General features: G+C 37.0%; 1 protein-coding gene across 1 annotated transcript; it reads left to right on the top strand.

Annotated features, from left to right (window-relative positions):
- Positions 1-8,817: 8,817 nt before the first annotated feature.
- On the top strand, positions 8,818-18,980 carry LOC114145323 (protocadherin-like wing polarity protein stan). The gene is made up of 8 exons (XM_028018826.1): positions 8,818-8,911; positions 9,024-9,142; positions 10,197-10,352; positions 10,799-10,974; positions 13,215-13,366; positions 16,104-16,408; positions 16,495-16,605; positions 18,857-18,980. Exons 2-7 carry the CDS (start codon positions 9,110-9,112, stop codon positions 16,603-16,605), a joined length of 933 nt encoding a protein of 310 aa, XP_027874627.1. The 5' UTR covers positions 8,818-8,911; positions 9,024-9,109; the 3' UTR covers positions 18,857-18,980.
- The last annotated feature ends 474 nt before the right edge of the window (positions 18,981-19,454 follow it).

The raw sequence follows: 19,454 nt of genomic DNA, 5'->3' as shown, positions 1-19,454 counted from the left end.
CGCCTGAAGGACCGGTTGCATGCAGTTTGTCATTATTCCACTAGGTGGCTCCAAACAACAATCAAAAATCTCATCTTCATTAGCAATTATAATAAGCCAAGTGTAATTGGAGAATACTGTAATGTCACTACTAATATATAAAATATGTAATGCTTATATATTTTTAAAAAAAACATTCAAAATATATTTTACATTTAAATTCATTCACAACAAGAGTACACTTAAGATATACTAATCAAGCATGTTTTTATGACATAAAAAGCAATATACTGAAAGTATACAAAGTATAACTTTAGTTGTTAAAAAAAGCATCTTATGGTACACTTAGTACACTTTCAATTGTGATTTTCTACAATTTAATTACTATTAAAATACATTACGTATAAAATTAGTAGTTCCAAAATAACACACTTCAAGTTAACTCATCTTTAACTAACTTGAAGTATACTAATGATTAGTCTGACTTCAAGAATGCTCAAGTATGCTAATGTTAATACACTTAGTATATTTATTTTTCACCATTATTCATGTCTTCTTGTTGGGAATCCGAGGTTTTGGTTTTCTGCACCTTTTGCTGTCGTCCACCAGAGGGAGCCAGAGATCGTCTTCCGCTGGAGGGCAGTTCCCAGGTGCTGATCGGAAACGGAACTATTGTTTATTGTATTGTTCAGATCATTAACAATACCAGACCAGTAATGAACAGCATATGGGGTGGTGGAGATTATCTGCTTGAAACAAAGACATAATGTTGTGTTTATTATTTTTTAAATTCAACACAAAAGCAAAGTGAGGAACACACATTGATTTCCCAGCACTTCTTAATTTATAATGTTAGGATACCAGATGGAATAGCATCCATAATTGCAGCAAACTCTTTTGGGGTCGCAGGAACAGCAAAAGTTTGGAGGAACTCAGAATAAGTAACTTTCCATTATTGTTGATTAGCTGAGTTATTAGAACGATACTGTTGTCTATGGAGCCCCCTAGTGGACATGAGGGGAAGGAATTATTTTGCGTTATCTCGACTCACAATAGGGTTTGCGTTCTCGCGCAATAATGTACTGATAATTTCAAGCAGCATAATTGAATACTGTAAGCTTTTCTTAAGGTGGCCATCGTACTTTCTGCTGTAAGGTTTTTGTAAGGTTTTTCCATGTATATTAATATCTCATTGTGAAGTTTTATATATTTTTCTTTAGGATAGAAATGCACCACAAACCTGTGACAGAAACTTTCCATAAGTAGGAAAGAAATAAAAAATACATCCAAACTATATTTGTCTATCATGACGGGGTAATCAGTCATCTGACTGTTTTGATTGTGTCTCTTTTGTGTTGATAGTCTGAATGGTTTAAAGGGCCGTTTTCGTGTGCACTTCCATCTCAACACAAACAGACAAACATGCAGTGAATAAATCGATTATCAATCAGTTCTTCGCACCAAAGATTTAAGAATAAACACTGAGGCTCTTTAAATGTGTCTATATTTGACATTTTAAATTAACATTTGTGACTGTATACAAAATAGACCAGCAAATATTGCAGTAAGAATATTGCGAGAGAATGCAAAACTTACAGCGAGGTAACACTAAACATTTTTTTCCCATCTCCCCTGTAGGGGGCTCCGTAATTTTGTATACATTCAGACTAATAAACACAAGAAACAGTCAAAACTGTCAGATGACTTTATTACCCCGCCATAATAAGTCAGAAATAGTCCAAATAGTTTGGATGTATTTTTTCTTTCCTACTTACGGAAAGTTTCTGTTTATATCATAGGTTTGTGGTTATTTACAATTTTAAAGTGTGTTTCTTTAAGTTTAGGTCGGATTGATAAGGTAAAAAATTTAGATCTGATTGATCAAATTTCTAGTTTTCTAAGGTTTTTAAAACCCAAGATAGAAATAATCAAGAGTTTTCTCAATGTTACTGCACTTTTTGTCTACACCGTTTATCTCAATGAAATTTCGTTCTGTATACAGCCTGTGCATGCAAAATGATAATAAAGTCAGTCTAAGTCTAAGTTATTATTTTATGCAATTTCGGGGTTGAGATCTGATCTTAGATATTCCTGATTAAATTAATCATAGCTATTGGAATGTTATTAACCACAAATATTCAACTATTTTATATTTATTTCTAAATTCCTCTTTAATTAATCACCTTTATCATTTATCAAATGAACAATGGACCAAATTTATTTTTCCAATCATCCTTCCATGAATATTGATTTTTGTCTCCTTAGAATCACGTTGTTGTAACAGAACATTATGTGGATTAAAGTTATGCTTGTAAATCATTTTCCAGTAGAACAGGACCTGTAGATGGAAGGGAGACTTTCACATGTAACTTAGAAAACTCAGTCAAATTGCTTTTTATTCATGTTTATTTTTTATTAATGTTTGTTTATATACAACAAACATTACAGACTAACAAAAAGCAAGAAAGGGTATTAATCTACAAAACAAATAACCAGATAAGAGAATGACCAACACAACAAAAATAAAATAACCAAACAAACAAAACAAGGAGTTACACATTAAAATGGACACATTCAAAACAAAGACAATTCACAATCAAATGGTGTCACAACAAAACAAATGAAATTATTTAACATATGTGGATTTTTTTTTCTTTTAATCTTGGCAGTTATTTTGTAATTTTCATTATTATTTTACTTTTCTCTAAAATGCGTCACAGATATTTTGAGTAGAATTGGAAAAAAGAGGGAGAGAAAGAAAGCAAACAAAGTCAGTCAGAAAAAAGAATAAATAAATAAATAAATAAAGGATAACTAAAAAAGCACTTTATTTTAATCTTTTTATGAGGCTCTCTCATTTCCCCTCTACTTCCCTGGTCTTTATTTCCACAGTGGCACTAATTCACCAAAAATAAAATGGCATCTATAAATATGGAGTATATTTCATCAAAATGTTTGAACTGAACCTGAGTCACATTTCAAGAGGAAATCTAAGCCACTTAGTTTCCAAAACACAAACTTGGGTAAAGAAAACATAAAATAAATATCTTACAACTTAGGAATGACTGAAGCCATTTTAGCTTTAATACTATTTATGATTAGCTTTTAACAATGTCTGCTTTTCTGATAGAATAGTGTTTGTTTTTCCAAATGAAATTGAAAGAAAGGGTTTACAACCTTCTGCCCTTCTGCCCTCTCTTTAAAGGTGAATGTTGTTTTACAGCCTGTCATAAAAGCTGAATAGTGAGAAGGAAACAGCAAGTCATCCATAACTCCTGTGGTTCAGTTCAGAGTCAGTTGTCTGAGGCTGGGAAACACAACAACTCAACATGGACGGCGCTGCTTTGCGATAGTCATGCATCTGTCTTATTGTCTCTGTTTGGATCCATGTCGTTACTGAAAGTCCAATAGGTGAGTAGGATTAAATTTGCTCATAACCATATAAACACAATGAGTACACAGGAAACCAGAGCTTAATATAGCAGTTTTGTAGTAAAATGAAAAAATATGGGCCTTCACTGTTTAAACGTTTCTTAAACATCTAAAGTGACTTAAATTAATCTCTGAGAGTGAAGAGTTTGATGGGTTTTTTGTCTACAATCAGAGGACAAGTCTTTCGTTTGTACACTTCAGATCTGAAGAGGAAAAACTGTATGGAGCAATTTCACTGCCATAAAATTGCTCCTTATCTGTTGGGTCGATGGTTCAAAATCCACTTACCACTATTTCCGCATCTTCTATATTTCAACTGAAAAGTTTAATATTTAATTTTCCACCCTGTTGTAAAAAAACCAAAACCTAATCTCCTTCAGGTCCATTACAGCTTGAGGGTAGCTGAGTAATTTCTCCTGCTCCTAAAACATGGTTAAATATTTAGCAAATTCAGGTTCTGCTTTTGAAAGAAACATTTAATAAAAACAGAACATCTTTAAGTTGTTAGAGTCTTTGGAGTCTGGGATGGTATTGTCTTGGTTTTATGTTTTATGTGAATTCACTCAACCAGTTTTGTGATTTTATAAAGATTTGAATAACTATAAGTAAAACATTTTGTTAATTCAGTCTCATTATTCTTGGGATTAAACAGAAAAAAGGTTTGGTAACCTTAACTAATCTAAAACAAGAAAGTGTTAGTCTCATTTATTGTCAAATAATAAAACTGCAAGAGTTTGTGTTTTTACAGTGTAACTATAATAATATTAATATATCTATTATGCAATAGAAGCTGATTAATCCACGTTAGGGATTGTGTATCAATCTGTGGCTGAACTTAATATCTTAAATAATAGTTTATTGTGTCAATTGTTAGTTTACTACCAAATAGTTTTGTTTGTGTGATTTTTACATTTAATGGTGTGGAAACAAAAGACGACCTGAAATATTAGTAGAACAATGATCATTTGGTCTTGGGACACTAATCATTGACTCTTTTTCCTGGTATAGATATAAAAAGAGTTTGTAGAGATTTTCTTCGAAAAGCTAACAGATACATAATTTTTCCATTTGTCTTTGTGTTCGTCTCTAAAAACCACAGTAGAAGATTTTTATGGGTTATTTCTCCTCCGTCTCACTTTGTCTTGACTTTGTTTCCATTTAAAATGTAAACTCAAGAAATAAATTATGTTAAAAAAACAAAAAACAAACATCTTACTGAAACTATAAAATATACACTTATGTAAAATATATACCTCAAACCTGAAATATGAATGTAGCTGAATCTTAACTACTGAAGACAAAAAATATTCCACTTAAGTTTATATGCAAATTACAGTTACAGATTCAGTTATCCTAATAGTACAAGCTAATCAGGGAATTATGTTATTTCTATACTGCTACATTGTTTTCTATTTCTATGCATGCGTATTTGATTAAAATCCTTGTCCAGTGTTTTATCACAACCATTATTAACTGAAGTTGAATCACCAAATTATTCAATTATGAGATTTATTTTAAGTATTACTATCAGCAATATTTACTTGGTATTTGATCTATGCCAAATCTCCTTAAACACTCCTAATTTATAAACCTTTATTAGTAAATACGATATAGAGATTGTTCCACCACTGTAATAATATAGAGACACAGGCAGTTCCAAACGGGTTTAGTTTAATCTTGTCTTTTCTTGTCATAGAAACTGTGGAAACTACAGAACAAAAGGAAAATAATTGTTGGACATTAACCCAATAAAATAATTTCTAAGGCTTAATCATGATTACATATAAATGATATTGTCGTTGACAGCCTTTACAAGCATAAATGAAAACAATGTATCCCGTACTTTCCTCTGGAAGGATCTACATTGTCTGATCCACACAAATTATATAATGATCTTCTGGTTATAATTTATAATCTGGTTGAAGCCAGTGACGTGGGGTCAGGTGAGGCAGTCATCATGGAAAAATAATAACAAGATAATTTATATTGATATTTTCACCCTGTGGTTTGGACTTTAAAGTATTTATTTTTCATTTAGCATAACCAATTTTGATTATTTTTTGTTCAAAATCGCTGAATTTTCGTAATTTCCCATTCAAAAGCGCGGAAGTGAAGCAGGTGAGGCAGCAGCGAGCTACCAGACAGAAGGTACCTGCTCTTTTCAACCAGGAAGAAAAGACTGGCTTTGTGGACGGACTGCTAGAAACTGCCTTTTCTGCTTTCCTTGCTTTCTTTTCTCAACTTGTGTCGAAGATAGACTTGGCTTTGGATGAACTGATACTTTTGTGCATAATGAGCGGCTTATGGACTTCATTTATAAGCCGAGTTTAACGGGGGGGACATCAGCTTATTTTGAGGGGGCAAAATCAATCTAGGTAGGAATAATAATATACAGTGCAGTAAAACTACTCCTATAAGTGCCTTTTTTCCCAAAAAAAGTTACTCAAGTGAATGTAAGCAGTGCTACCCACTTTTGAACATAGACGACATTGGAGAGTTGACCACTCTGAGGTAAAAACAACAAACAGCTTCCAGTCAATGGGGGCACAGCTGACTCTGTGGGCGGGCAATGCCCAGCTGTGGATGGCATGTAAAAACCTGAATGATGTCATTCTGCAGATTTCCTTAAAGTTGTTTCTGTTTCTGCAGGTAGCACCACCATAAACTGTGGTTCAGCGAATGTGGAAGAACTGGGTCCTGTGGATGAAGGATATACAGGTAAGATGATAAAAACAATTAATTTTATTAAGATTAGAAATAGATCAATTAAGACTGACTTCCTCCGTTGAGCATGCCTTTTCTCTATCATGTTACACAAACAGATCATTTATTGGTACCTGGAATTAATGAATTCATGAGGTAATTTAAGTTTATCTGATAATGTTTTGCTGCTGCAGGTGATGTGGAGTTGGTGTCCGGTATCCCAGCTAATACTAGTGTGAGACTGGAGCTTGACATTTATCCTGAGCATCTTCAGTTTCTGGAGTTGAACTTCACACCAGGGGAAACCACAGCGACTGTTCGCACCACAAAGCCGCTCGACGCCGAGGCCAATATATTCTTTACAGTAAGGTCCCCCATTTTGTTGTATCTGAATTTATTTGCTGAATATTTGTGTTTAATATAGATCTTCACTGAGATGTTCAGCATAATTTCTGCTAACACGTTGCAGCAGAACTAACGTCCACTGTGTTTTTATGTTGCAGCCTGTCAGAGTTTTGCACTACAGTTTAGTGTGTAATAATAATTTGACGGTGGGTGAAATTCCAAAATTATGAAGCAAACATTACAACCTGATTGAATAACAACTAAAACCTGTCACTTTCTGTTTTTATTTTTACAGTACAAAAACTCCCGCAGGCTGATAATCAATGATATCAATGATAACAGTCCAGTATTTGAGGAGAAGTTTTATTCTCAAACTGTTTCAGAGGTAAGTCAAAAGAACTGTAAACTGTAAACCTTTCACACATCTGCAACATCTAGGAGTGATTGGCAGAAATAATACTGGTGATGAATTATTCAATATGATCAAAATAAATGTTCAACTTTCTGCCTTCACTCTTCATTGTTTTCTCAAAGAAATGAGGAAGGAGCCATTTATCTCTCATTTTCTCTCTCAATCGTTCTGTTGTCTGGGTTTTCAGAGTCAGGTTGTGAACACGGAGGTTCTGCGAGTGAGAGCTGTTGATGCAGACAGCACACCTGGATTCAGCCTCCTGACATACACCTATGTAAGAACTTTGAAATCAATATCGTTAAATAACAATACTAATAGCAATATGTATGTTTTATGCATATAAACCCTGAAGCAGGTGAGGAAGTGCCTCTCCTGTAATTCTGCTAAGCTAATTAAGCACATGAGAAATCAAATAGATGCTAACAATGATGAGAGAAAATCAATTTGTCCTCTTGAATTTTCTGTAAATTGCTTTTCTTATTGGTAATTTCAATATTTTTATGTTCAAAATTGCTGAATTTACGCATTACCTGTTAAAATACATGAAAGAAGACCGGGGTGAGACCAGGCGCCTGCCCATTGCTGTCTCTCTTTATATCGCCAATGTACTTGTTTAATTACACATTTTCTACATATGTTGATGTTCCACAGTCTGTTTGATATATTTAATGAATGTGTGTGACATATTTAGTCTTTCTGATCGGCCATAAATATGCAGTAAAAGTGCGCAGGGTAAGGCAGAAAGTACCATGCCTCACTGGTAGGGGGCAGTGCTGAGCATTAAAAAGACACAACGAGCAACAGGGGCTCTTCTTCTACACATTGAAAAGACTGAAAACAGTCAGGGAGGGAGAAGAACCTCGCTGCAAAAAACAGAAAGGGGAGGAGACGGAGCACATGGCAATTTCATACTTTATTTGGAAATGGGGTCATTGTGCTCCGGAAATGAAGGGGGCGCTATTTCCTATATTATCCACAGTTTCCCGTTTTTATTTTCTTTTGAAATCTGTGATATATCTTCACCTTTAGGAAAGAGTTCCTCTCTCAGCGTGTATCTGAACTTGCCTCTTATTTATTTCAGCGCAGCTCACAGTTCTTAACAAATTCGGTAGCTTTCGCAGTACGTCTAAATCTGCATCTGTTTGGGTCTGCTACTGCCTCTAGTGGCGTAGGGTGGTAACACAACTAACTTTTAATTAAAAATATTTAATAGTATAAAGGCACAAACAAAAAAATTGAATTTTTTGTAAATTGAAAATGTTTTGTTTGCAGCACAAACAAAATCTTTTGCTGCAAAAACATTTGACACCAACTTCTTGCTCCACCATGCTTTACAGTGATTAGTATTTTCACTAATATTTTCTAGCTCTATGGAATAACATGCCATTTACTATCAAATCATAGTATTTTCCATTATAATTTTATGATAATTAAGCACATTAAGTCAATAAAAAATATATTTTGGTTTTCTACAAATGTTCTGCATATCACTGAATGTTGATGTCATTGTTCTCCTTCTAGTCACCTGAAACAGCAGACTTTTCCTTAGCAAACTCCGGGGCGTTTACCTTAATGAGACCTCTGAACTACAGCGTAATACCAAAGTACAATTTTATTGTCACTGCCAGGGTAAGAAAACACAGAGACAAAACATATTCATACACTCTGATTTATTTAGCTCCATCATAAATATGCCATCCCTTTCTTTGTTCCTGTTGTTGCAGGACAGTGGTGGAAACAATGACACAACCTCAGTTGAGATCATTGTAGACATTGATGACTTAAATCCCTTTTTCAGCCACAGTCTCTATCAGGCTGTTATTCCAGAGGACCAGGTGAGTCTCATTTAGTGGTTATGTGAGTTTTACCTGATATTTCATGTGTACAGAACAAATTTATTTCAAACTGAAAGATTTGCTCTGAAGAACAGACTGACTGTGTTTCAGGACGGGGTTCTTGGTGAAATAAAACCAGAACCAATAAAGGCCCAAGATGGAGACACTGGAATCAACATGACGATAACATACAGCATCAGTTCAGGTACAGAAAACCCTGCTGTGGTAAAACCTGCAGTTCAGACATGTTTACCATAAAACAGAAACTGAGCATATTGATCAGTCACATAAATGTAAAACTATGTACGTTTGTTCAGTCTCTCCTGCCGAGTACCAAGCAAACTTCAACATCGACTCCAACACCGGAGTTCTGTCTGTGGTGACGTAGTTTGACAGGGAGGAAATGGACAGCAGTGAAATCTCTGTCAGCATCAAGGTATTATCGTTTATTCTCAGCCTCTGGAAGAAAATGAAGAAAACTCGAACATCATTAGCGATATTACGAGTGTACAGCTGAAGACAGAAGTTTACATAAACCAAAGAAAAAGACACAAATACTCTTCCTGAAGTTACATCAGAGCAAACTTCTCTTGTTTTAGGTCAGTTAGAATTACCAAATTTTTTCTATCTTCTAAATGCCACAATAAGGAGAAAAGGAGTATGTCGGATTTATTTACTAATGTGTTTAAGATCAGAAGTTTACTTACATTTTCATTGCATTTGAACTCTATGAACCTAAGAAAACCTTCATGGTTTTCTTCCTCAAGCTTCTCACAATAGTTTGCTGAAGTTCTGGTCCGTTCCTCCTGACGGACCTGGTGGAACTGGGTCAAGTTTTCTGATAGTCCACATTTTCTGCTTATATTTTCTTTGGGAAATTTTTTACTTTCCTTTATAAACAGTCATTATGATCATATATAAATAAGTAGAAATAGAAACTAATTTGGCTAACAAAAAACAGTCTGAAATCAGCTACCAAGTGTAAATAAAAATACTTAAACACACAAAATGAACTGTTGTGCTTTAACAGAACATTACTTTTATAAGATGTTAAGAAGTGTTTCTCCCTCATGTTTTTTAGAGCGCAAACATTATGTGCAAAACTAAGATAAGGAAATCTTTCTTTTAAAAATGCTCAACACCAAAATATATGTCACATAAAAATCCCCTGCAAAAAGTAAAATCTTGTGCAAGATTCCACACCCAAGTGGAACTAGTCCTTTTTCATCAATATTAAGAAATTATATTAACTCATATCTTGCTGAAAAGTTGCTTATAAGTTAGTTTTATGTTTTCAAGTATACTAAGATATTTGCACTAGAAAATATACCAAAAATACTTAAGATTTTGTATTTTTGCAGAGCATATGTACACTTGTGCTTTCATCTGTATATTTAGAATAAAAATATATTACAAGTTAAGAAAACCATGACATGGATTCACTGTAGCTTTGAGCTCAGTCTGTATGAAAGATGATCGTGTGTCTGCAGGCGGCCCAGACAGACGACCCTCTGAAGACCGCTGATGCTGTCGTGTCCGTCACGGTGGAAGATGTGAACGACAACGCTCCAGAGTTTGATCAGTCGAGCTACAACGTCTCCCTTCTGGTGAACTCCCTCACTAACACCATCACTGATTTGGACAAGGTGGGTTTTTCTACCATCATAACTGGTTTTTTGCACTTTCTAATCACGTAGATGAAAACTGAATAGAGTTTGTCAGGGAGGCTTAAGAGTCTGACCCCTCTGTATTTGGAGCACATCCTCCAGACTCCCTTTTTTAACAGGCGGGCCACCACCCCAATCTGCCAATTCAGACTGAAATTATCCAATGGCCACTTTGTTTAAACCAGTGATACTTTTCACATTAACAATCAAGGAGTTGTTTCACTAAAAAAAGGCCCATTTTCCAGAAGAAAAAACCATTAACTTATTGCCAAAACACAGATGGATGTTTATGGGCTGTTTTTAGAAGCAGCTCAGACCTAAATGGAAATTCAAAAACATGAAAAATGTGATTTTTGCATAATGGATCCATTTTAAAGCAGCTAGTCAGTACAAAACACTGTTTTACGTCAAACCTTGCGCTCTAGAACATCACCGTGATCAGAGTGACCATTATGGACGACGACAACGACAACAAACCCGAGTTCAGCTCCAGCAGCTATGAAACCAGCACCGAGGTGAAAGACGCAGCGAAGGGGAAGGTGGTGCTGACGCTGAGAGCCACCGACAAAGACATCGGAAACAACTCGCTTATCACCTACAGGTTCGCTCAGAACTCGCATTATCACCACAAACTGCAGTTTACAAGACAGAGAAACACAAAATAGGACAAGGTTGATTTAAAACAGGGGTGCCCAAAGTCGGTCCTCGAGGGCCGGCATCCTGCAAGTTTTTGTTCTCTCCTTGGTGGTAGCAACAACCTCCTCAGCATGTCAATGTTCTTCTTAGGCCTTCTAACAGCCATCATTTGATCCAGGTGCGTTAACACTAGAATGGCTGGGTTTTCGATTTCTCCCTAGAATGGCTGAACAGGGCCAAAAGGCCCTGAGTCCACCCTGACGACTCTGATGGCTCAAATTAGCATTCTTCTTCAATTGTAAATGTGGCCGTTGACCGTCAGGCCAGAATGTAGGAATGTGAATAGTCCATGTTGGGGGTGGGTATCTATGATACCTGCAGGAGATCAGATCTCCTGTAGGTAGTGCTCTTCAGTTTAGTTTTGAAGCATACATGAAGTGTTTTTGGAGAGATGTGACCTTTTGCAGCTGATCCATGATGTTGTGCTGCATTATCCAGGTCATTTTGCCAAATGTACATAGAGTTTGCAAAACATACAATCTGTTTCAAAAAATATGCAAAGGTTTTTCTAAAAGAAATGAGTAATGTTTCTCTTTGAAATAAAGCTAAGAGGGTATTAATTGTGTTGATCCACCTCAAAAAAATCATGCAAAAAGTGTAAGCAAAAGAAATCTGGGAGACTTTGCACATGCAAATTTGCATGCAGCCTTTTGTGCTGTGGAGGATAAATAGGTGACTGCTTCACCTATTTAGTTCACAAGAACTAATGGCATTTATTTCAGTCATAATCTTGCGGGGGGTGACCAAGGTTCCATCACTATGTGACAGCTGGTCAGCAAACCTGGCAAACATGATTGACATGGCAGCACTGAATGCACATGTGCTTTATCAGGCATGCATTGGGGTGCAGGAGAGACGGGTGGACTTCCTGGTTGAGCTTGCAAAAGAGTTCGGTAACTCTCATGTGAGTGAGAAGAAGGCACACAAGGAGAAACTGCTTTGGCAACAACCTTCCACACCCAGCTCAGGCAAAAGGGCGAAGTGTCAGGTCAACCATCGATGCAGGATGCGTGTCCTGAGGCCGAAACATCATCAGTGACCCCTCACACCCCCACCATGGACTGTTCTCCCTGCTGCCCTCTGGAAAGAGGTTCTGCAGCATCCGGTGCAGGTCCACCTGGTTCCGAAACAGCTTTTTCCCACTTGCCATCAGACTGCTGAGCTCTTAACTGGACTGCACTCAAAAACTGGTCTCCACTTTATACCTTGCACATGTACAGAGCTAAATAACTTCTATTTTACTGTCAGTCCTGCACTTTATATTTTATATTTAGATTTATATTCATATTTTATACTGTATTTTATTTTACTCACAACATTGGAACCTCAAACATTATCCTGAGCCGTATGCAACGAAATTTCGTTCTGTATACACCCTGTGCATTGAAAATGACAACAAAGTCAGTCTAAGTCGAAGTCTAAGGAACAATTGTGCAACTGTGAGATGCGTTGAGGCCATTACCAGGGTACTTGGCCTAGGTAATGGCCCTATTTACTGAACAAAAGCACCTGCTAGATAAAATCCTCAGGCCAGTTGGACTATCTCTAGCCTGAATAGGTATATGTCCAAATGGCCTAACTCCAGCCATTACCAGGGAGAGAACTAGAACATGCAGGATGCCAGCCCTCGAGGACCCACTTTGGGCACCCCTGATTTAAAAGGATCTTTTTTGTTTATCGCAAAGGAAAAGAAAAGAGATAAAAATTGAGTCATACTTTGTAAAATCAAATTGAGAATCTTTGGCAAGGCTGAAAATTGATATCATAGATACTCTCCAATCTGATGGTGCTGGAGCCATTTTGCAAAGAAGTTTGGGTTAAAACGTCAATGTGTTGAAGCTGATAGAAACATACTGCAAAAGACTTGACTACTCCAAAAGGTGGTTCTCCAAAGTGTCCCCTTAATATGTACAAAAAGCATTTTGCATTTTTATAGGTTTTTATCTAAAAAATGTGAAAATGATGTGTTATTTGCCATCCATTCAACAGCTAAATACTACTTTAGTACATAGCTATTGAATGTACTAATGTACTAATTTAGTGAAAATATGTAAAAAAAATTAAAGTTGTGAATAACTTTGTATTTCAAACACATCAAATCATTAAAATATATTCCTGCACTTACATCTTTATTTCTGGTTTTAGTTTTTCGGAAGGACATTCGCCACATTTGGCCTTAGACAGCGAAACAGGAGAAGTGACGCTGACCTCTGACCTTGCTGATGTAACAGAAGACACAACACTGGTTCTGACGGCCGAGGCCACAGATCATGGCAAACCTCCGCTCAGCGCCACAGGTCAGAATATTACTTAATTGTTATTATATGTTTATGCATTAGCGCTGTAACTGCGGGCTGCACAGTGGTGCAGTAGGGAGCACTGTTGCCTTGCAGCAAGAAGGTCCTGGGTTCGATTCCCGGCCCGGGGTCATTCTGCATGGAGTTTGCATGTTCTCCTTATTTGTGAGTGTGTTTGTGTGCATGGTTGTTTGCTCTGTTTGTTTCTGTGTTGCCCTTCGATGGACTGGCAACCTGTTCCGGATGTACCCCGCCTCTCGCCCGAAACGTCCGCTGGAGAAAGGCACCAGCACCCCACTAGAGACGAGGATGCAGACAACCTGAACTTTATCCACAAGAAGTTAGAAAGGCAACAACTTAATCCTGAAATTCCCTTAAAATTTCAACATCTGTCAGATCATTTAAATACAGTCTGTTTAGTTTTTTTCTTTTTTCACCCCTCCAGGGGGTCTTTTGGGGGCTCTAGTGTCCCTTATATGATAGTGGGCTGACAGGAAACGGGGAAGGAGAGGGGGGAAGACATGGAGCAAATGTCGTCGGGTCCGGGAGTCGAACCCGCGACGGCCGCGTTGAGGACTGAAGGCCTCCAAATACGGGTCGCGCTAACCGCTACGCCACCACGGCACGCCCCCTAGTTTTTTTCTTAAATAAAATATTGTCAGTATTGGAGCTTCATAATATTAGGTATTCATAGTTTTATGAAAAGAGGTATTTTTATTTTTAGATTCAAACATCTATCTTCTGCTTATGAAAAGATATCTTACTCTACACCTGTGTTTGCAAAGTGGAAACACACTTTGTGATTACATTTAAAACATGTTTAAATACTTCTGTTACAGTAACAGCTGCAGCAAAATCAATATTTTGATTTATCAAATCAAAAATATTTACTATTTCAAATTATTTTTGCTTTAATTATATTAGATTTGATAAATTGCTGTTGTCTCCTGATTTGTTCATAACTTTATGTCTCTTGACACAAGTGTTAGTTTTACCAACCTGGGGGTCCAGTGAAGGAGTGTGTGGGATTGTCTTCAAAACATTTCTGTGACTGTTTTTGGTGAAAATCACTCAGCCAGTTTGTTTTATGATATGAGATATGAGATATGATATGAGAGCCATGAGATCAAAAACTGTCATTAAAAAATTGAAGCTTCAAGTAAGGTTCAGAGTGTGATCTGATAACAGGAGACAATATAATGGTTTTATACCAAAGACAATAAATATTAACACTGGAGAGACATTCTCCTGTTTATCTGCAGAAAACATGTAACCTTGGGTGAGTACTGAGGTGTGAACTCTCTTAATTTGCTGAGAGTTCATAAGCACTTAGAATAAAAACGTTACGTAACAAGACCATCATATCAATAAAGTCATAATAATTACCTTTTAATTACATTTTCCAACAAATGACCCTCAAAATAAGTTACTCTCAACCTGTTTGAGTCATATCTACTCCGTCCATGGATTCTGTCTTGTGCATAAACACTTTCAGCTTAGCTAAAAACATTTAAACTTTTATACACATGGTAATTTAAGGTTCTTTTACAGGAAAAAGAAGCTCCTGTAACATTACAGTAAATTTAAGGCAACATCCTGCTTGTAGTGGCAGCTAATAAGCTTGGTAGATGAGCTGCTAAAAAGCGCTTCAAGCTGAAGGTAACTTAAACACCAGAGAGCAAACAATGGATTTATTTTTTTAATTCTAGACACAGGGATCGTTTTCAATGATCCCGGACTACCCCCCACTTATATAATGACTCCAGGTCTAGGAGATCGGGGGTGGCAACATTAAAATGTGTCCAGAGAAAAAAAGTGAAGTTTAAAAGGGTTTATTTAAAAGAAAAGGTTCCACAAATTAGACAGAGTGTACACTTTAAACCAATTAATGGTCAAACAAACTCAGACTAACCAAAAGTCTGAGTCTCCAAGCAGCCAATCAGCTGAATGTGCTCCCACACCTGAATCTGCATAAACAAAGAGAAACTGCACAGCCTCTAGAGGTAAAGGGCCGTAACAATGTTGTTTCACTGCAAAAAAACAAACACAAACTTGTTTTAAGTCAATAACTTAAGGAGACTTTAAGGGGACATGGAGAGAAAAAAAGTGATTCTGACGTATTTTCTAAGATCCTGTGAAAGTTTCTTGACATCAAAATTTGCATTTCCGAGATCCAAAGAGTCATAATTAAATAATCACATCAATTTGGAACATAAACACCTGGGGAGAGTTATTACTTATTTATTATATTTAATATTTTTATATACTTGTTCATTATTATATTATTATAAATTGTTTTATTTTACGGGGAAGAGGTTAAAACATTTTTTAAATATTTTTGTCACTTCTTCATCACAGTCAGCTCTCATTTGCTAAAACATGTGACTCTCATGTAGCCAGGATCACGCAGGTCACAACTTATGATGGCTATTATAATTTGTGACCTTACTGTACAGGTCTAATAATAATCTCAAAGATCAAGCCAGAAAAATGTATTCAGTCGCACGCTGCGATCACAGATTATGATGCGTTGCATAATTTGCTTTAACCCCTGAATTCGGGATTTTTCAAAACTGTTGCAGAATCTTGAGATTTTTGTTCTGAATGGCAAGTAAAAGAAATATCTTTTTGCCCTCTAACGTTGTGCGCATGTGCAAACTTTCTGAATGTTAACAACAACATGCAACCTGTCTATATTATAAGACAGAATGACGATATCTGTGGTTCCATCCTGCAGTTCTTGTGGTGGTGAACATCAGGATCACCAGTTCTGAAGGCGTGGCGTTCCTGAACTCCTCCTACAACTTCAGCCTGAAAGAGAACGAGAATTCGGGGGTCACTGTGGGGCAGGTCCACGCCTCTGCAGGAAGCGACCTGTACGAGGTTTCCTATGGACTTAGAACACACGAAGACCTGTTCTCCATCGACAGCAGTGGTACCATCTTTTCCACAAAAGAGCTGGACAAGGAGGAGCAGGAGTGGTACATCCTGGATGTGGAGGCTGTGGACACGCGGACGCCTCCCACATCAGCAGTGGCGCTGGTAACAACAACATCACACAGCTATCATCACAAACTCTCTTTATTGTTGCTTTCATACAAACAAAATTGACTTTTTGCATCTCTCAGGTCAGAATTCAGGTGGAGGACGTAAACGAGCCTCCAGAGTTCTCCTTGGATGATTATAAAGCCTCTGTGTTCAGCATCGCCCCGTACAAAACCCCAGTCATCCAAGTGTAGGTAAACACACCCAGCTCCCATCAACTGGTTGGGAAATGTGCTTCTGAACATTAAATATACGGCAAACTAACAGTGTTGTAGAGGGTCCCACTGGGTTAACGTGGTGAATTCCAAACTGTCCAACGCGTGCTTCACTACACTCCAGGCTGCTTCTTACTAGTTGTTGCAATCATCAATTTATTCCACTTTGACTGCCATACTTCAGACTTTATAAGGACTGACACATACTGACCAGGCTAAACCATACAATGGTGCCAACAATAAAGCGACATTACAGTACGGTCAACAGAAATTACGACCACCACCGGCGCACCCGCTTCCTCATACATACAAAGCCAGTATGGCTCCCATTCATACCTTAGTGACAGTCACACCCACCACCCAAGTGTCAAAGCTTGTGCTCCTGCTGCATCAGTAATTGTTTATTTCAATCATATGGCTCTTACAAACATGTTTATCTCCACCCAGTTAGATTGCAGGAACAGTTACTGTAAAGGTAACTGTTTATGTGTTAAAGTCATAAACACAAAAGTGCTTATGACTTTAACCCTCCCACCATTAAAGTGGTTAATGTGTCAACAATCTGCAGTCACATTTTCAGGGATGTGAAGGAAGCTTATCGTTTATTTATCTTTATTCTTTCAGTCAATACAGGGTTACAACTTAAAGAGCAGAAACATCCTCTGATCATTTGCATCATTTTTTCCTTATTTATATAAACCAGATATATACCAACTAAGAATGGTACGGAAAAGAGAGAAGAAAAACAAAGTGCATACCGGTAAATATGTGTGTATTATTTAGGATATGTGGAAAGAGAGAAATAAACCGGAGCACCATCACACAAAAAAATAAAGTACAAATAGGCTGATTAATACAACATTACTGCAAAATCTGGCTGCAGAGATTTTACGTTTTCCGCATAAACTAATAAAAATACTTTTCCTAAAGACAGATGGAAAAAGTAATTGCTTCCATTATTTATATCTTTTTGCGAAACCAATGCAAGCTGAAGTCGTAAGAGGCTCTGGGAGCAGCCAATGTCTTGTAAGTGGTTTTATGTTGGCTAAGATAAAAATTACAAATAGATACTTGTAATGTTTTAAATTTAACACTGGGTTTCTTCCCTTACTAAATAAACATACAAATGATTTAATCTATTTCAGTAAATTATTTTAGGGACGAGGAAGTGTTTAAAATAAGAAAAGATATGTGGGAGAATATTTATTGTTAAATGTAAGTTCTCTGACTTGGATTGAGAGAAGAGATCGAGTTTGACCTCTTCAGATCTTCCTTAATTTTTTTTTTCAAAACTGAGAGCTGTGAGATGCCATTTGGTGTGCAGTACACCCAGATATTTCACTGACGGTTGGTTCCAGTGAAATTTATCACTAATAGATTGTGGGAGTGAATAATTAAATGTTAATAAAAGACTTGAGTCTTTTGTACATTTAATTTATAGCCAGAATAACTACAGAATTTGTATAACAGGGCCAACAATTCAGAAACTGTATTTGAGGTTCCACTCAAATAGTAGAGACAGTAGCTTCATTCCAGGTTGGTGGCATCTTTGAGTCTGTGAGGGCAGCACTACAGGCCTTCAGAAGGCATGGAAACAGCTCAGCTGTCTGGGTCCAGAGACTTGTGGGCCCTCAACCTGTAGATGGCTCCACTCAGCTCCTTCTCAGTTATTGCAGCTGTCAAGAGTTAATCATTTTCATCAGAGGCAGTAGGTAAATTACAGCCTTCTGCATGTGAAATAGATAAAACAGGCTTTACAGTAATCCAGACACAAAAGCAAGAATAATTTTCTCAGGTCGACTCTAAGAAGCTCTGAAGAGCATTTGTCTTATTTTAGGAATGTTCCTTAAATTAAAGAAACAAGAATGGGAAACGGTCTTACTAATTTAAAGACTCAAAGTCAAATGTGACACCTAGATTTTTTAAACTGTGGTTTTGCTAGTGGGCAGAAAGAGATGATTGTTTGGCTGATTTTGGATGCAAGTGGCTGGGAGCAATAATCAAAGTCTCCGTCTTACTGGTGTTTAAAACCAAAAAGTTACTGGAGAGCCAGTTACTAATATGGGACAAACGTTGGACAAGGATTGCAAAGGAAAAGAAGTTTTAATACAGAAGTCTGGTTTGTTTAATGCCTGTTTAAAGGTTATTTTAAAAAACCCAATGAAGCTTCATCTGAACACATATTCTACAGCATCAATAACGAGTTTTCTTTCCTTCTGCTCACCCTCAGGCCTCGGACCCTGATGTTGGAGACAACAGTGATCTGGTCTACAGTCTGCCAGCAGGAAACTCCTCCTTTGACGTGGAGCCGACTTCAGGTCAGCTGTATGTGGTGTCAGCAGCAGATCTGGGTGGAAAAACCGTCACAATGGAGGTGAAGGCCACAGATCCCCATGGACTTTCTGCTACAACCACAGTAAAGGTAAGCGCCTAAAACTGAGTGTTGGTGGTTTGGTGAAGGCTATTGATCCGTTATAAGTTTTATTATCTGACTTGATTAGTTAATTAACTGCAGACTCAGAGTCTAAATCACATAAAAACAATCAATGATAAAAAAAAATAAAAGCGCACATAAAAAGACCCGTAACCATTCAAGAGGCAGTCATACCAATGTTTCCCAAATACAGACGTACATCTCACTGCAACATATGTAAAGTTAGTCAACATAGGATAATTCTATTATTAGACTCGTTTAATTGTAAAAAACATATATAGTGCCTTGCGAAAGTATTTTCAACCTTTTGCTGCTTTTCAGGCTTCAAACAAAGATCTAAAATGTTTATTATTTTGTGAAGAATCAACAAGTGGGACATAATCGTGAGGTTTTC

This window comes from Xiphophorus couchianus, chromosome 5 (genome assembly GCF_001444195.1).
Source record: "Xiphophorus couchianus chromosome 5, X_couchianus-1.0, whole genome shotgun sequence".
NCBI classification, from domain to species: domain Eukaryota; kingdom Metazoa; phylum Chordata; class Actinopteri; order Cyprinodontiformes; family Poeciliidae; genus Xiphophorus; species Xiphophorus couchianus.
The sequence above is the reverse complement of the archived record's forward strand: the minus strand, read 5'-3'. Positions and strand labels throughout refer to the sequence as shown.